This window comes from Typopeltis vanoorti, chromosome 10, assembly GCF_054136105.1.
Source record: "Typopeltis vanoorti isolate ZY-2024b chromosome 10, IOZ_Tvanoo_1.0, whole genome shotgun sequence".
Taxonomy (NCBI): Eukaryota; Metazoa; Arthropoda; class Arachnida; order Uropygi; family Thelyphonidae; genus Typopeltis; species Typopeltis vanoorti.
In genome coordinates this window covers 76,530,561-76,548,770 of record NC_143558.1, presented here as the reverse complement: position 1 = coordinate 76,548,770, position 18,210 = coordinate 76,530,561, and the positions used below count along the sequence as shown (strand labels likewise).

Sequence of the window (18,210 nt, the reverse complement as noted above, 5' to 3'; positions counted from 1 at the left end):
TAACCTTTAATATTAATGAATTGTCAATGGATTTCAAGGGGATATTCAGTTGTTTGCAGACGATGTGAAGCTGTAGTAATAGTACAGATGTGGGGGCCCTGCAAGAAAATTTGAATAAACTAGACAGATGGGCAAATGAATGGGTGTTTCGGTTTAATGCAGCAAAATGTAAAATCTTGAAGTTTGGGATATATCAATGGGAAGCTGCATACTCGATTGGAGGAGCTGTAGTGGAGGAAGTAGGAGAAACAAGAGATCTGGGAGTGATGATTGATAGGAAACTGAAATTCAGGGGGCATATTGCAAATGTGGTGAAGGCAACCCAGAGGATTGCTGCAATACTGAGAAGGATGCTGACCTGCAGAGATAGAAGAGTTATCATTCCATTGTATAAGACCCTGATCAGACCACACTTAGACTATTTTTTTCGAATTTGGTCCCCAGCATTTGAGGGGATAAATTAACTGTGGAAAGGGTGCAGAGGCAAATAACAAAGATGGTTTCAGGACTGTCCAATGTTAATTATGAGGATCGGCTGAGCGAATGTGGGCTGCAGAGTTTGGTAGATAGAAGGAGAGGTTATATGATAGACTTTTAAATTGTTGAGAGACAGTTACAGAGTGGACAGTGGGGAGTTCTTTCACTTGGTGGAATAGCAAAAAGTAGCGATGACAAGGGCCATCCCTGGAAAGTACGAAAGGAAGCTGTGAGCAAGAGGTTGATGAGTTTCTTTGCATGGAGGGTGGTGGAACTGTGGAATGCATTGCCTGATAGTAGTGAGAGCAAGACTGGTCAATGAGTTCAAGGAGCGGTATGATAGGCTTTGTGTTTCCTAGGAAGAACCTCCTGCGATGAGTCTCTTTACTCCATGGAGGCCTGAATAATAATAATAATAATATTGGCCTTTTAGATTGAAAATTTACATACATACATCTTCAAGGCCCACCTTTCCTAATTGGATTGTGGGGGCAACAGCTGCAAGAGGAACTTCCAATGGTCATGATCCTCTGCCACCAAGCTCAGGTGGTTACTACTCCTAAAGGCAAACTATTCCACTCATACACTCACTGCTTTGTGAGTGAAAAACCAAGCTCTTACCCCTTTCTTGACTGTGAACACACTTCCATGGATGCCCAAATGTTCCTCTCACCTCAACTTCCATACATACATACATCTTCAAGACCCACTCTTCCTAATTGGGTTGTGGGGCAACAGCTGCAAGAGGAACTTCCAATGGTCACGATCCTCTGCCACCAAGCTCAGGTGTTCTGGTGGGATTCCCAAACGTGTCCACCCAAGGTTTTGGATATAATTTATCCAGTGAGTCCTTGGCCTTCCACGTGGCCTCCCACCCTTTGGCTTGGCAAAGAGAGCCTGCTGAGGTATCCTCTCTTGTGGCATTCTGACCAGGTGCCCGTACCAACATAACTGTGATCTCTCAACACGGAGAAGCAACGGTTGAGTATTGAGGGTTTTTCCCGAATTGCAGAACTTCTGACTCTGTCGAGTCTTGTTAGCCCCACAACCCCTCAAAGGAACCTCATTTCAGCCACTTGGATTTGTGTCCACATTCTTTTGGTCATTACCCAACTCTCATGACCATAGGTGAGGATAGGGACATAGACTGTATTGAAGACAGCCAGCTTTGCCTTCTGGCTTAACTCCCAATTCAATACTACCGAATGGCCAAGCTCCTGCAATATTGAGCTTGCTAAGCCAATTCGAGTATCTAGCTCTACGTCCCATTTTCCATAATTCGTGAATATGGACCCAAGGTATTTAAACTTCTCCACCTGCCTCATTGGGACTCCACTTACATGTAGAGTGCACTGGGATGGTTGTCTTGAGACCACAAATGTTTCAGTTTTGGCCACACTGATCTTCCTTCCGGCATCTGCACAAACAGCTACAAACCTATCCAGGGTCTGCTGGAGGTTTGTGGAAGAGCTAAGCAGAACTAGGTCATCTGCAAAAAGCAGATGCCCAATGCTACATCTTCCAATTCTGACACACTCACTGCCTTAGCTGTGCCTATCAATCCAGTCCATAAATATTATGAAAAGGAGGGGTGACAGAACACACCCTTGGCGGAGGCCAACGGAGACTGTGAAAGGTTCAGACTTTGTGCTGCTTACCCTGACACAAAACTCTGGGCATTCATACAGGGACTTGATGGCAGCTAATAGTTGGCCATCCACTCCATACTCCTGTACTACTTGCCAAAGCTTATCCCGAGGAATCCGGTCATATGCCCTCTCCAAGTCCACAAAACATGTGTAGACATTCTTGGCATATTCCCAAGATTTCTCAAAAACTTGCCTTAAAGTGAAGATTTGGTCAGTTGTGCTTCTACCAGGACGATAGCCACATTGTTCTTCCTGGAACTTTGACTCAACTATGCTCCTGCACCATCTTTCCAAGCACTTAGCATACACTTTCCCAGGCAGGCTGAGCAGAGAGATGCCATGATAGTTACTGCAATCCTTCTGGTCTCCCTTCTTAAAGACTGGTATTATTATGCCTGTCTGCCATTTCTTTGGTGCTCGCCCAGATATCCAAGCAGCCTGACACACTCGAGTCAGCCAGAGAACACCTTGATTTAAGGCTTTTAGCATTTCGGGCTGAATTTCATCATCGCCAGCAGCCTTGCCCGATTTTAGTGATTTTATTGCTCAATGGACCTCTTCTGCTGTGAGACTAGTCATTGCCCCGATCTGCACCTCTTGGATGTCCACAGCTGCTGGGCCACCCGGGTTAAGAAGGCTCTCAAAGTATTCCCTCCATTTATAGAGGATATCCATCTTGGTTGTTAAAAGTGTACCATCAGAGGCCTTAATTGCTCTTGCTGTGCACTTGTTCCCTCGAAGGCGGCAGATGGTCTGCCAGAATACTTTGTTTGCATTTGCATAGAATGAGTCTAATCTTTCTCCAAAAGATTCCCAAGCCTTCTGCTTTGCTGTCTTAATGCCTCAGCAGCAGCTTTTCATGCCTCAGCATACCGCAGATACATCTCAGGTGACCTGACCCTGAGCAATGTGAGGTAGGACTCCTTTTTTTTTTTGCCCGTAGGACTCCTTTTTTTTTTTTTTGCCCGGACAGTTTTTTGGACTCCTTGGTGCCACCAAGGTGTCCTTTTCTCACTGCCTGTTGCCATGCCGAGAAGCTTTCTGCCACAGCATGAGGGTGCAGAGGCAGTGACAGCTTCCATTCCTCCTCAACATCTGCAGTATGCTTGGGAATCTCTTTGAACATGGAGGAAATGTCATCTGCAAAATTCTTCCTCAGAGCCTCATTTTCCAATGTCTCCCATTTCACGCAGTATAGCTGCTTAGGCCTACCAGCATTGATGGTAGCATCTGGTTTCTGAAGCCGTAGAGTGCACACAACAAGGTGGTGGTCAGTTGACAGTTCTGCCCCTTTTCTCATACGAACGTCCAACACTGAGGAAAATAGGTCTGCTGAGACTATAAAGAAGCCAATCAGAGACCTTTGTTCTAGTGTATCCCTGTACCAAGTATACTTATGGACTTCTCGGTGCTGGAAGAAGGTATTCATTATGGACAAGCTGTTAGTACAGCAGAAGTCCAATAATTTCAACCCATTTGCGTTAAGGTCAGGGGCACCGTTCCTCCCAACCACACCCCTCCATGTCTGGTCATCTGTTCCAACATGTGCATTGAAGTCACCCATTAGTAGGACTGATTCCATGTCTGCCACCCTGTCAAAAGCAGAACCAGGTTGCTGGAAGAGGCAAGAGTGAGAAAGTGAAAATCGTTAGCATTTAACCTCACTATGATAAAAATGAATTAAAAAGAAGGGCTATGATGGCAAACGATTCGATGTGTAAGCTATATAGAAGGAATGGATGTGTGGAGTGAGTTTGAGGGGAGATTGTATTTGTATAAAAGGGACGGCCTACACCTGAATGCTGAAAGTTTATTTTTCACTTGGTTAGAATATAATAAATTTAGTTTAATCCTTTATCCAAGTGTGAGCAAACAAAGTTTGTGCCTGAAAGTATCTTCAGAACTGGGGTAAGGTGGTGCAACACCAGGGCGACTCCTTGCAAAGGTGGAGCAAGCTACCATCACTCCTATCTCAGTATCTCCCATAATGCAAAACACATCTCCTTGTCTAACGTTATGCATTAAGGGAAGGACCACTACCCAGACTAGTTTCGACCTTTATTGAGGTCTCTTCGGTGGAAGCCAGGCCTGGCTCCCACTGACAGCTCCCACTCTCATACTTGGATAAAGGATTAAACTAAATTTATTATATTCTAACCAAGTGAAAAATAAACTTTCAACATCTTTCTCTAAATCCAGATTAATTTATTAAAAAGGTGGCACACCAATTGGCAACTCCTATAGGTAGAGATGACCTGCTAATGCTTCTGACTGGTATCTCCACTTGGGCCTGGCTCCCACTGAAGACACCTCAATAAAGATCGAAACTAGTCTGGGTAGTGGCCCTTCCCTTAATGCATAACATTTGACATATCTGCAAGGAGATGTGTTTTGCATTATGGGAGATACTGAGATAGTAGTGTTGGTTGCTTGCTCCACCTTTGCAAGGAGTGCCCTGGTGTTGTACCACCTTTCCCCAGTCCTGAAGATACTGTGTGCAAACTTTGTTTGCTCACACTTGGATAAAGGATTAAACTAAATTTATTATACTCTAACCAAGTGAAAAATAAACTTTCAACAACAGGGCTAAACTTATCAGTTCAAATGCCAATACCCTAACCACAGAACCAGACCACATTCTCAACACTTTCTCAGCCAATGGCTACCCCCGCCCCTTCCCAAAAAAATCCAAAAAATATTGAAACCAATAAACCACAAACCCCCTCCCCCCCCCCTCTCACAACAAGGATTACTCTAAATCCATCACCATACCCTATATCCGAGGCACCTCGGAAAAAATTACAAAAATTCTAAAAAAAACATGACTTAACTTCTTGTTACAGACTATATAAAAAATTGACATCCCTTATCCGCTCTACTAAAGAGCAGCCCCCCCCCCCTCCCCTAGACCTACCTAGTATATACCAGATCCCTCGCAGCTGTAAGCTGTCCTACTTTGGCCAAACAGGCAGGACAGCTAATATCAGAATTTCAGAACACAAGGACTACATTTGGTTTCACCAGTATGGCCACTCTGGTCTTGCAGACCATGCGCTAGATACCCGCCATAGAATACGGTGGAAGAAAGCCACGATAATACACCATAGTAAATTCAAATATGAAAGGCTTTTCATGGAATCAGCCTCAGCCCTAAGAAACAATCCAAACCTCAACAAATTTGGTTGCATGAGACTGCCTCAAATTTGGAAACCTACATCAGAAGATCTTCAACCCAATCGCCCAAGAATACCAACATTGCACACTAGGGGGCACCATCAGGACTTTTAGGAGAAAGAATAGCTTCCTGCTTCGTCCTCATTTACTGTTTGTTGTGCTTGCATGCACTTGTTTTTAAGTTCCTGTGAAAATGGCAACGTGACGTTGCCGAAATATTGAAAGTGTATTAAAATTTATTTTAATGTATATCCTAGTATACGTTGTAATTTCCTTAAGCTATTTAGTAAAAATATAATATCTTAGTTACTCAACTCTGGTTCCTTTCCAGCCTGAAAGCCAAGATAAGCATATGTTCCTGTAGTCATAAAATAAATTTCTTATCCTTTCTTGTCATTATGCTTCTTATTGTATCAGTAATTTACTGTGTTAGTCTAGCAACCTTTAAATTGTGTTTCTTGTAATATGACGCTCAGTAAATTCCAGGCAACCAATTTTTGCTGACTGGTTTGACTGAATGTTTAGCATATCCTCTCCAACCAACAGGTTGTGGTTCGAATCCCACCACGAGCATGCATGTTTGTGATTGTCTTTCGGCATAAGATGAATTTCATTGTTCAGTATGAGACCACTGTTCTGCTTATTGGATGTCTGAAGTGGCTTGAAAATAAAATTCTGTGTTTGGTCTCTAGAGCAGGATTTCTGGACTATGTAAAAAATAAATAAAAATAGAAAAAAAATTATAATTACTTCAAATAATAATAATAATATAAAAAGTCTTAGCCCACTCATAGTACTAATGTACTATAGCAGCATTTCCCAAACTTTTCCTATGGTGGAACACTTCGCAAATCCTGAAATTTTAACGGAACACCTTGGTTGGAGTTGAGTATCATCAGTCTTGTATTCAGTGTAAAGCTAAGCACACACTATCGCCGAAGCAAGATGTATTGCATCGCAAAAATATGACAGCGCTCACTACAGATGTGCCGGGCCACAGCGCGTTGCATCGACATTGCTTATGACCGCACGTTTCCTAGAATAGATGCCTCCGTACTTCACTCGCGCTCGGAGATGTTGTCAACCGCAGGTGGCTGAGTCAAGGCCAGTGCATGTTGGCCTTAATAGCACAATCCACATGCAAAGTGAGGAGCACCTAATTTTCAAACATGTTTGAACTTGTTGCAGCATTTAAAACCATTCCAGGCTCATGTCAATTTTGATAATTTTTCACAGAACACTTATTCACTTTCTGCAGAACATAGTTTGGGAAACCTTGTACTATAGGCTTACAACCTTCAGTGAGAGGGAAGTACATTTAAAAAAATAATAAATAAATAAAAATAGTAATATTAAAATAGCTGCTGTTGGTCAGAGGAATTTTGCCAACTTTTGCAATATCCTCGTAGTCTGTTTAAATCAGCTATATCACTTTTATTTTATTAACTATTTCCCCTCCACAGTTTTGTCTAGATATTCCCTTTTAGATTGATCATTTGCCATAATATTAATGTACAAATTAAATAATAGTCTGAGTAAAATTCCCTGTAATACATCATTGGTCACTTGCCTTCTCTTAGATTTTGTTCTGTATACTACTCTTTCATGTCTATCCATCTTCTTATACATGTTACCATGGATGTTTATGAAAATCTGTGGAGAAAATTTTCACTGCCTGACCTTAAACCATCAACCTGCTTATTGGAGATATAATATGACTTGGTGAAAAAAAAAAGTATTCCTGGAATATTTAACCTACCATGGTGTTAATGTGCTTATAAGTTACAAACTTTTTTGGATGTGTTAGCTGTTGAAAAGTATAAAGTTTCAAAAGTTGTAAATGTTTTTAAAGAATAAGATTTTGGATGTATAAACCATATTGCCAGTCCTTAAAGCAAAGCCATTATATTAATAATTTTCAGAAGAAGCATGCATTCTGAACTATTGCTGGTGTCCTATTTGCATCATCTTATTTGGGTGTAACTTCATCTTGACAGCATATGAAATGTATTTAAAGGAATGGAGAATATGTTGTTGCTTTCTATTTTTTTTGGGGGGGGGGGTTCCTTAGTCATTCATGGTTACTGCATTCTAATTTTTTTAATGAATATCAAATATGGCATTATATATTATATTATATAATATTATATATGACAACTGCATAGTACCTTATGTAGTTCTCATATATTTAAATTTGCATTTAATATTGCATTATTACATCCATGTAAACTAGTTCTTTGTATCAGGAATCAGCTTGGATGCTATCCACATTGTCTTGTTTTGACTGTGTGATTTTAAAAGTTGCATTATTTTTTATTCTTTTTCAGGTTGAAAATTCAAAACAACAGTCACAAAAGTAAGTTCATTAAATGCGTAATTTGTATTAAAGTATTAAGGTAACTGAAACTTGTCATTAAAAAAAAAAAAAAAAAATATATATATATATATATATATATATATATATTTATTTATTATCATTGTTTTTGATCATACCATTACTGTACCTTCAAAGTACAGTATAGGATATTGTTTACGTTCCTAATCTGTTAGTTGTCAGATTTTATGTTTTGATATTAAGTAATTTAAACTTTTTCATTTATTTAAATCACCATACTGTCTTTGATTTGTGCTGCTTGCACATTTATTTAAATCACCATACTGTCTTTGATTTGTGCTGCTTGCACATTACTGAATGCTAATGATATCAAGCTCCATTCTGGTGTCTTCATTTTTAAAATCCTATTATTCATGCCATGCATTCATTCCCGAAATTTTTCATCGGTTGCTCATATCTGAGTTCAGTAATTGCTTTATTTCAAACCAACTTTCAAATCCATAAGCTTTTAACTCTGTCATGTTTACTACCACTTAACTGTTTGCTATTTCCTATTCCATAAATATTTCTATTATCAATTTCTGTTTTAATTTTCTATCTTTACTGAAAACTTGGCTGGAATAGTTGACATGTTATCTGCAATAATTTGTAATTCTGGTGGAAAATTATATATTGGTCATCAATATCAATATTATTTAAGGAAATTAACAATTTATATTATATATTAATTAGAAAAAACATCTAATTAATACTTCCAGTATTTTAGCAAAGTCAAATTGCCATCCGAGAATAAAGAACAAATTGATATATGCACGTAGGCACTTATATAGGGTAAATGAGACTGAAGCAGAGACAACAAAGGTTTATTTATTAATTTAATTTTTTAGTTTTGTTTATTAATTATCTTGACAAGGGTAAAACAATAACCGGGGAATATTATTCCGATCTTTTAACTAGACTAGATGAAAAAATTTCTGAGAAAAGACCTGGTTTATGGAAGAAAAAAAAATCATCGTTCTTCAGGACAATGCACCTGCCCACAAAGGTATTTTGGCAATGGGAAAATTAAGAGATGTGCACTGTAAATTGTCGGAGCATCCACCCTATTCCCCAAATTTGGCTCCCTCTGACTTCTGTCTCTTCCTTGCTGGTCAGTGTTTTTCTTCGAATCAGGAGGTGATTGCAGCTGTAGAGGGGGTATTTTGCAGATCTTACTGAGAACCACTACAGGAACGGGATAATAGCACTGGAGCATCACTGGAATAAATATATTATTCTTGAGGGAGATTATGTTGAAAAATAAAAATAATTTTGAAATTATAAATTCGTTTTTACATTGTTAAGCCGAGAACTTTTCAGACCACCTTCGTATGATATTTGACCAGAAATGCTCAAATATAGTGGAATAAAGATTTTATAGCTCCAGTGTATAATTCAGTGGACCTAGTTAGAACATCAAATTCCAGATGATTAGAGCAGAGCTCTCTTAATTACCATCATAATATCCCATTTAATTATAGAGGAATTTCTGTAATAAGTGTTTTCAGGTAAAATTTATGCAAGCATACTTGAAGTAGCTAAAGCAAAATTGTGGAAGGGAAATTTGCTAAAGATAATGCTGGGATAAAACCTAGTAGAGGTTGTCGAGATCAGATTTTTCATTTTGCAACAAATAGTTTAGGAATTGTGGGAATATAACAAGAATCTGTATTTGACTTTTAGACTGGAAAAATATATGACATGGCACCATAAGAAAAGCTGTTTAGAATACTACAGTTATTATGTGGGGAAAATAGTGAATTATACAGAGCAGTATATAGTCTATATATGAGTTATAAGTCAGCATTTGGGATTAAAGGAAGTGCAGCAAGGTGGCTTGATGTAAATTCAGGCATGAGATAAGGATGCGCTCTGTTCCAACTCTTATACATTATATATGTATGGGTCACATTGTTAAAGAAAGTGGCATTAAATGGGATATTGGAATGCCTATGATGATGGATCCCTAAACAAATCCACTGCAAGTCTGCTGGATTCTCTAACTAAATTCAATAACAGCTAAAACAAATTTGGTATTAAAATTAGCAATGAAAAGACCAAACTGGAGATAGGCAGGAATGTGAAAACTTCAAATGCATTCTCAATATAGACTTTTAGAATAAGTAATATGTTTCAGCCATTTAGGCGCAATTTTAAGTGAAGATGGCAAATTAAATATAGAAATTGACAATGGGATAAGCAAAACGTTTATGGTGAGGTGAGCCAGATGAATAAAATTTGTAAGCAGCAAGAGAGAAATTAGCCAAAACCCTAATAGTACAGTAATCCCTAGATTAATATGCCCCCTGATTAATGCGTCTTTTTTTTTCGATACCCAAATTCAATTAGTGTGCCTACATACATCTTAAAAATAAATGTTACAGATTTTAAAAATTTTCGATCTATACATATTTTTATGGCTAACTATTTAAAAAATCACTCACCAGGATGGAAATAATTTAGTTACCGATTTGAAACATTTTACAAAGTTATTTTTTAATGGCATAGTATACTATTTCCATGTACACTATGTTCCAAATTTATCACCAAAATTTATGTCTTCTGTTTTACATAGCATTTTGCTGATCATATCACGTGCAATTGTTTTCCTTACTTTTTTTATTTTAAATTATTTTCCTAATCTTTAATCATGAGTAAAAGAATTAGTAAGCAAAAAATAGAAGTGTGAAAATGATTCAAAAAGTAATCTCATTGGAAGTAAAACTTGAAATAATAAAGAAAAATGAACAAGGCGAGTCCAGAGCAAAGATAGGACAAGAACACAAAAATGGGTGAATCAACTGCTGAATACAAAGAGAAAGGTAAGGCTGCTTCGAGTTCATCATGCATGCACTCAAAATCGAAGTATTATAATGATTGAATTAGAGAGACTTCTTTTTACAGGGATCGAAGATTGTAACGAAAAGCGGATTTCGCTAAACGCTGGCCTTATTAAATCAGAAGCATTGTCTCTTTGTAACCTGGAAAGAAAAGGCTATCAATGATGGGAAAAGAAGAAGAATTCTACGTTAATGCTGGGTGATTTGAGTTTTCAAAAAGAGAAATAGCCTACATAATGTTCTAATTATGGGAGAAGCTACAAGTGCAGATATGGAGATATCCAGAGATTTTGAAGAAAATTGTGTAAGAAGGAAACTATTGTGATCAACAAATATTTAATGTCGATGAAACTGGCCTTTTTTGGAAGCGAATGCCTTCCAAGACTTTTCTAGCGGAATCAGAAAAATCTCAGCCTGGTTATAAAGTCTCAAAGTTGAATGAAATTACTTCTAGCAATATGCGAGCCTCTTCCACATTGTGCAAATGATTTTAGAGGCTTTTCAAATGAATCTAAGTTAATTAAATCTCATTCAGAGAAGTTGAGTGATTTTGACCTGCTAAATTTAGATACACAGTGGGAAGATCCTGAAGAATATGAAGAAAATTTAATCACTGACAAGTCCAAAGAGGTTTCACAGAAACAATTTGAAAATAGTTTTTAAGCAGCAATGCTTAGAAACTGACCCTGGTGAAGAGAGAACCAGTAAAATTTGCAGAAGAGGCAATTGGCACATACCGTCAGTTGTATGAAAAAAAGAAACAGAATGCCCGCCAAACTACGTTAGCTCAATTGTTTGTTAAGAAGCAGAATACTAAATCTATATTCTGAATATGTTTTATTGTCTTTCAGCTGAGATGGACCCTAATTCTTTTATAAAAAAAATTAAGGGTCAAAAAAGAAATCTGAGGAACGAATTATACGTTTTCCCATGGGTTATTATATTCTATTAGTGCATTTTCAATTAATGCACCTGTTTTAAAGAATGCATTAGGTGCACTAATCGAGGGATTGCTGTATAGAAGATCATGTGCAAACCAATTTTAACTTATGGATCTGAGAGTTGAGTTAGAAATAGAACAGTTGATTAACGAATGAAGACCACAGATATGAGAGATCTGTGAAAAAATTATAAAACATTATACAGCTAATTCAGTGTTTTGACTAATTTATCTCTTATTCCTTATAAATTTATTCAATTGGCTTGCAGCCATACCTGCTTTGTTGGTTTTGTTATCTATTTCCATATTTAAAGTAACCATCTTCATTAAAAATTATGCCTAAGTAGCTGAAATATTTTACTTGTTATATAGTTTCTCCATTCACAATGCAGTTGATATATTCGACGTTTCTGTCGATTTTCATTCTTTGCCTTATTATTGCTGATTTTCATACCAAATTTATTACAACAGTTATTCAATTTAGTCCAGGAATTTTGCAGACTTGTACTGGATTTATTTAAAAGTATAACATCATCTACATAAAGTATAGAGCTGAGATTAACATCTCCAATTTTGATATCAGGTTTAATACCACTTTCCTTCATAATGTGATCCATATAGATAATGAAAACAGAGGGGATAATGTACATCCTTGTCTGAAACTAGATTTAACATTAAACCATCTTCCTGTATGTCCTTCAGTTCTAACTGCTAACTTACAACTCATATAAAGACTAAGTATTGTTTGATATAATGCCCTATTGACACCATATAACTGTAGTGTTTTGAATAGTTTTTTCGAGGTCCACAAAACTTAAATGCAGATCTTTGTTATATTCCCATGATTTGTCAACTATTTGTCGTAAAATGGAAATCTGATCCTGACAGCCTCTATTTGATCTGAATCCAGCTTGTTCTTTACCAAGCTTTCCTTCCACAATCCTTCTCAACCATCTCTCAAGTATACTTGCACAAATCTTACCAGGAACACTCAGTAGGGAAATATCTCTGTAATTATCACATTCAGTTTTATTTCCCTTTTTTTATATAGGTACTATAAGAGCTCTTCTCCAGTCATCTGGAATTGATCCCTCTGTCCAGGCTTTCTGAACTATGCAGTGCAGCCACCGTAAGACTTTTATACCTCCATATTTGAGCATTTCTGGTCGAATATCATCTACTTCCACTGCCTTTCCACATTTCAGCCTTTTGATGGCATTTTTTTACTTCAAGTATAGATATGTATTCCTGATTGCATGCCAGTTCAGTGTTTCTTTACCACTGTGCTTCACTGATTGTTTCGTTTAGCAGTTTTTCAAAGTAATTACTCCATACATCAAGGATATCTTTTTCTCCAGTTTTCCTGTCACCTTTATCATCTCTAATTCCTTTTACAGCAGTCTATCCTCAATTTTTGAGCCTTTTCAACAGCCTCCAGAATATCTTGTCATCTTTCTGATATTTATTTTCTAAGTTCTTGCTAAAGTCTTCCCATGACTTTTTTTTAGCTAGTTTTACATGGTGTTTAGCTTTCTTACATTTGTCTCTGTATTCTCTAAGAGCACAAGCTGACTTATTTGCCAGGAACATTTGATACACTTTTTTCTTTTTCTTCACTGTCTCTTTAACTACTTGTGTCCACCATGGAGTTTTGATTTTTTTATCCTTGCACACAACCTCACCACATGCCTCTCTGGCTGAATCAATCAATGTTTTCTTCAGGATTTACCACTGAATCTCCAAGGTTTGGTTCCTGTTTTCAAACTCTTTAATTTTTTTTGGAATAATGTTTGTGTATTTTAGTTCACAGTTCGCATCTGAGAGCTGCTCAACTTTTATTTTCTTTAAAACTTTCTTGCATGTTCTTCTTTTCAATATGAAATTCAGTTTTATCCTGCTCAAGACTAATATCTGCATCTGTATGCAATGAGACTATTCTTATTCCTTGCCTCTTCTCTCCATGTGAATTTGTACACATTTTTGTGTTGGATCATTGTGTTAGTAATACCCAGTCCATGTCCTGAGCAGAAATCCAATAGGTATTTGCTTTAGCTTTATTTTGTATGTCTGACAATCATTTCTTACTCTGCTATTTAGATCCCCAACAAGGTCCAACTTTTCATTTTTCATTGTGTCAGTTGCTTTCCCTAAAGCCTCAAAAATTTCTCCACTTCTACCCTAGAAGAACCTTATGTGGGACCATAGTCACAAATAAGTCTTATTGTCCAGTTTCCCCATTCTGATATTTGCCTACATCATTCTGCTTGATATTGCCTGCCATTCAAGATTAGCCTCGTATTTAGTGTTGAATACCATAGCTCCTCCTTCTTTTCCTTGATTGCCATTGCCTGAATATAACATTTTGTATTTATTTTTATTGTTCAGAAAGATCTCATCAGTTTTTTTTTTTTCAGTCGCCCCTTATGTCAATCTGGTTCTTATCCAATTCCTCAGCTAGCTCCATTTCTTTGCCATTCAGGCTTCTTATGTTGATAGTACCAATCTTGAACTCTGGTGATGTTGAGTTGGGGTGTGTTTCAGGATTTGTTCCAGTAGCTGACCTTTTTGCTGTTCGCCCTGGTTCCCTCGTGATAACAACAATGGGGGGATGACTTGTTTAACCCGGCAGCACCCCAGCTGGCATGAAATTCTGTCATGCTGTACCATCATTTTATTTGCGGTTTAAGCCAATAAGAATAAAATTTGGTTTGCTAAATACCAAATTGCCAGTCTATCCTCATTCATTCAGTTTCCAAGTAAATACCTAACACAGTTCACCATGAGAAGGTGAGGATTGGACGTTAGGTCAGAAGCTCTGGGCATTTCTCTGCATTCCTTTAAAGGCTATGTGGAGTTTTGCAATAAGAGTATAATTCTTATCTTTGGCTACTAAAGTCTTGCTTAGTTATTAGAACTTAATTGTGATTTTGCATGGGCTTTCAAAGTTTTGTAATGTTCATGCTGTATGTAGACAAATGTTTATGAAATGTTGTCAGTAGTGAGGGAAGCAAAAGTTACTGCTTTGTGTGATAAATTCACTTTGTGTGATTAATTAAATGAACTTACCTCAGTGTATAACAGATTGTGATAGGAAGAAGTATTATCAATTTGAAATTATAATTAAATAAACTTTACTGCACTGTGAAGAAAGAACTTATCATCATTTCAAGTACAGCGCAAAAGCAGAATGGCTTTGCACACTAGTGGACTGGAATGTAAGTTGATCTACCGTATATTTCGTAGCATGCACAGAATATTATTGTACATTGCTAAGTGTTCAGCTATTCAGGGAGTAGGAAAGGAACATAGCAGGAGAAAAACTGTGGAGTTTCTGTATCTTCAATATATATGAAGTTTGAACAGAAGTTAGAAATGGAAGACCGAGAGAGGATTTCCTATAAAGAGATAAGTGTAAAGTTTCTTGTAGTTATTAATCCATATAGGATTTATTTCAGTTAAAGCTGAATGGAACTTTGTTGATTTCTAGTTCAAGTAGAAATGGCAGCAGTGAAGTTTGTTTATTTTATTGTATTAATTGTATATTTTATATTTGTTTATTCTCAGTCTTATAAGTGATACTTAACAGTGGACATGGCTTAGTTCTTTCTTCAGCAGCTTTCATATAGAAGGCAGAGTTGTTCTGAAGTTTTAAATTTGTTAATAAGGTTTTTAGAAGAATGTTGAGACTTTTACATAGAAAGTTAATTCATTCTAAAGTTGGTTTTTAGTACTTTATTCAACGGAGCTTGCTGCTACTTTCATATAGAAAGTGAAGTTGCAGAAGTGTCTTGGATGAAGATATGTTTTCTTTAATGTTCTGTGATTTTAAAATGTAAGAAGAATTTGACTATTGTGTTGCTGCCATGTAGATACTGATTTTGTGTTAGTCTTTCTGGAAAGGAAGTTGTGCACATTTTTTTTTTTTCCTGTTGTAATCTGAAGAATGCATTGGTGCTTGCCTAGATAAGTTGTGTTGATTTGATGTTGTACGTGTTTGTGTTGTTTGTAGATTAAAGATTTTTATTTTGGTTACGAGAGTGTGAAGACTCAATTTTTCAATGGATTTAATGAGTTAACAGCTTAATTTAAGAGATTAGGTTACATGTGACATATCCTGGAATAATAACCTGTGTACAAGGTCAGTTGGGAGTTTAGTTTGTGTTTTCTTTTTATTTTGTGAGTTTTAACCACTCAGAATGCAAGGGAGAAAATAAAAATACATACCCCTCCCGCACACACAAATTTATTATCCTTTTGCATGCAACTAAGACCTAGATATTTTTATTATTATTATTATTATTATGACACCTCCAGGGAGTCCAAAGACTCATCGAGGGAGAGTGTGCCGACAGCATCGAACGATTGGTCCCCTTCCAACTACTAACCGCGCTCAAACTTACTTAACTGAGCTATTAGTAGCAGAGGCTCTACCAATCGACTAACCTTCGCCGGCAAATTTCAGCAGGTTCCACCGAGACTTGAACTCGGATCGCTGGATTCAGAGTCCAGAGTGCTAACCATTACACCATGGAACCACTTATCTTTGTTTATGAAATTTTTGAGTTAACAGCTTATTATTTACAAACTCATTATTCTGTAAATGAACATTGTTCCCTTTATGATGCTTATATATATATATTTTTTTTGCTTTTTTTTCTCTCTCTCTCTCTCTTTCTCTAATAAGTACAAGAAAGAGAGAGAGAAAAAAATGAGGAGAAGTAAGAGCATGCTTCATGTTAGTTCACTTCTTGCAGTCTTTCACCTTCTTGGGACCTGATTGGAGTGGTTAAATCAGTAATTTAATGTTATTAGTCTCTTTTTCCCCTTCAGGCTAGTTTCTAATGTCTTGTTAGCTGTAATATGGGGACTTAATCAACTAAGGCTATGAAGCCAGTGTATTCTGTCATCATCGCTTGTGTTTTTCTGGTAGGTTTGCCTGCTTCCAGGATAAAAAAAATCATTCCACTTCAGTATGTATTATACTGGTTAATATTACTTTTGCTTGAAAAGGCCTTATAATTGTTTGTATACTAGACTAGATTCAAACTCAGATCTTTTCAGCCAAAGGGCATTGTTGATAGTGATTAAGTTATGGCAGCTTGAAAAAATAGTCTAAACAATGTTTACTCCGTTATTGTGGTAACAAGAATAATTGTAAATTTGCCCTTACACAGCATCGATTTGCAATAACTTGTGGCTTCTTGTGTATATGAAAATGTGAATTGTGTGACTTTTGTAGGAGAGGGGTCTTATTAATACTTCATTTCCCATCAGAAATTGCTGATTGGGAAGATTTTTCTTACCTTATTATTTGCAAACCTGCTTTATTTGTTTGCATTCTTATGAAGACTATGTGGTTCCATTTATTATAAAATTATTTAGTAGTCATTTGGTTTGTTTCTGATATTTGTATTTATTTTGATCTGTTTTACATTACAGACTCTTGGGAGTACTGCAAGACTTAGAGAAGGTAAAGGAGCAGAAGGGACAGTTGCAAAATGAATATAAAGTATGTGTACTAAGTTGAAATGAGTTAATAGTAATTTTGTAAGTATTATTAAATAGGAATTATTTTCCAAAGATCAAGTAATTGTATTTTTTTAAAATACAAAACACTTCTTTTATCACAGTCATTTTGAAATCTAATAAATCATCCTGATAAATTAACATAGGTAATAAAACTGCTTTTGTGTTAAAGAAATAGTACCTTGCATGTGTGTGGGTGTATAAAATGTATGAACATGCATATCACATTGTAATGAGCTCATGCATTCTCAAATATCAGTTTGAATTTGTGACTTCAAGCTCTTGAGTTATTATATAGGAATCTGATGTTTTGGTGTAAGTGTAGCAAATACTGGCGCAACAGAGGTAAGAAACATTCAAGTGGAATGCAATTAGGAGTCCATATTAATACTAGGTAGAAAATCCATGAAACATGAAATTTAATAAGACAGATGAAGTAGATTATATTTGACTAGAAATACTCAAATATTGAGTTAGAAAAACTACAGTGCTACAATTCACCTTCTGAATTATGCAATAATTCAGAAGATGAATTCTAAGTAATTGGAGTAAAAGCTCCCATAGTTCTCATTTATGGGAACTATGAGAGCTTTTTTTCCTACCATGAAATTTATGCAAGCATACTTAAGAATCAGCGAAGAAAAATTGTGATTTCAGGCCAAATAAAGGAGTCAAATTTTAACATTAAGACAAATAGTTGAGAAATTATGAGTATATAACAAGATTCTGGGTTCAGTATTGTCGATCTGGAAATAGCATATAATACAGTGCATTTCGAAATGCTACAGTTCTATGTGGTAAATGGAATACTATACAGGGCAGTACATAGTCTATATTTAAGTTATAGGTCAATACTTAAAATTGAAGGACATACAAGAAAATGGTTTGATGCAAAATCAGGTCTAAAACAAAGGGTATAAGTGTGTGTGTGGGGGGGGGGGGATGATATACGTTTTATTATTATTATTATGTGACACCTCCAGGAAGGCCAAAGACTCATTGAAGGAGGGCATCTACTCTCTGTTTCCATTACTTACTCAATCTACAAATTACAACGAACTGCAATACACCAACACCATCTACTGCCCACCACTACCATTTTCACAGACAATCGCAAACATCCATGCCCACGGCGGGATTTGAGCCCACAGCCTTTTGGCTGGAGAGTGGATATGCTAACCACTCTGCCAACTAGGCTGGTGATTTTTTTAAGACTGCTTAATACATAAA

At 36.7% G+C, this 18,210-nt stretch overlaps 1 protein-coding gene and 1 non-coding gene across 5 annotated transcripts in view; one reads left to right on the top strand and one right to left on the bottom strand.

Annotated features, from left to right (window-relative positions):
- Nucleotides 1-18,210, top strand: part of LOC150102523 (uncharacterized) — a 260,758-nt gene that overhangs the window by 164,803 nt on the left and 77,745 nt on the right. For all 4 annotated transcript variants that reach the window (XM_090399321.1, XM_090399318.1, XM_090399320.1 and 1 more), the window contains 2 exons: nucleotides 7,628-7,656; nucleotides 16,894-16,963. In XM_090399321.1, coding sequence (XP_090255447.1) covers nucleotides 7,628-7,656; nucleotides 16,894-16,963 — 99 coding nt within the window. The remainder of the gene's footprint in view (nucleotides 1-7,627; nucleotides 7,657-16,893; nucleotides 16,964-18,210) is intronic.
- TRNAQ-CUG (transfer RNA glutamine (anticodon CUG)) lies at nucleotides 15,918-15,989 on the bottom strand. Its single transcript has one exon. It is a non-coding gene; the product is annotated as a tRNA-Gln (tRNA).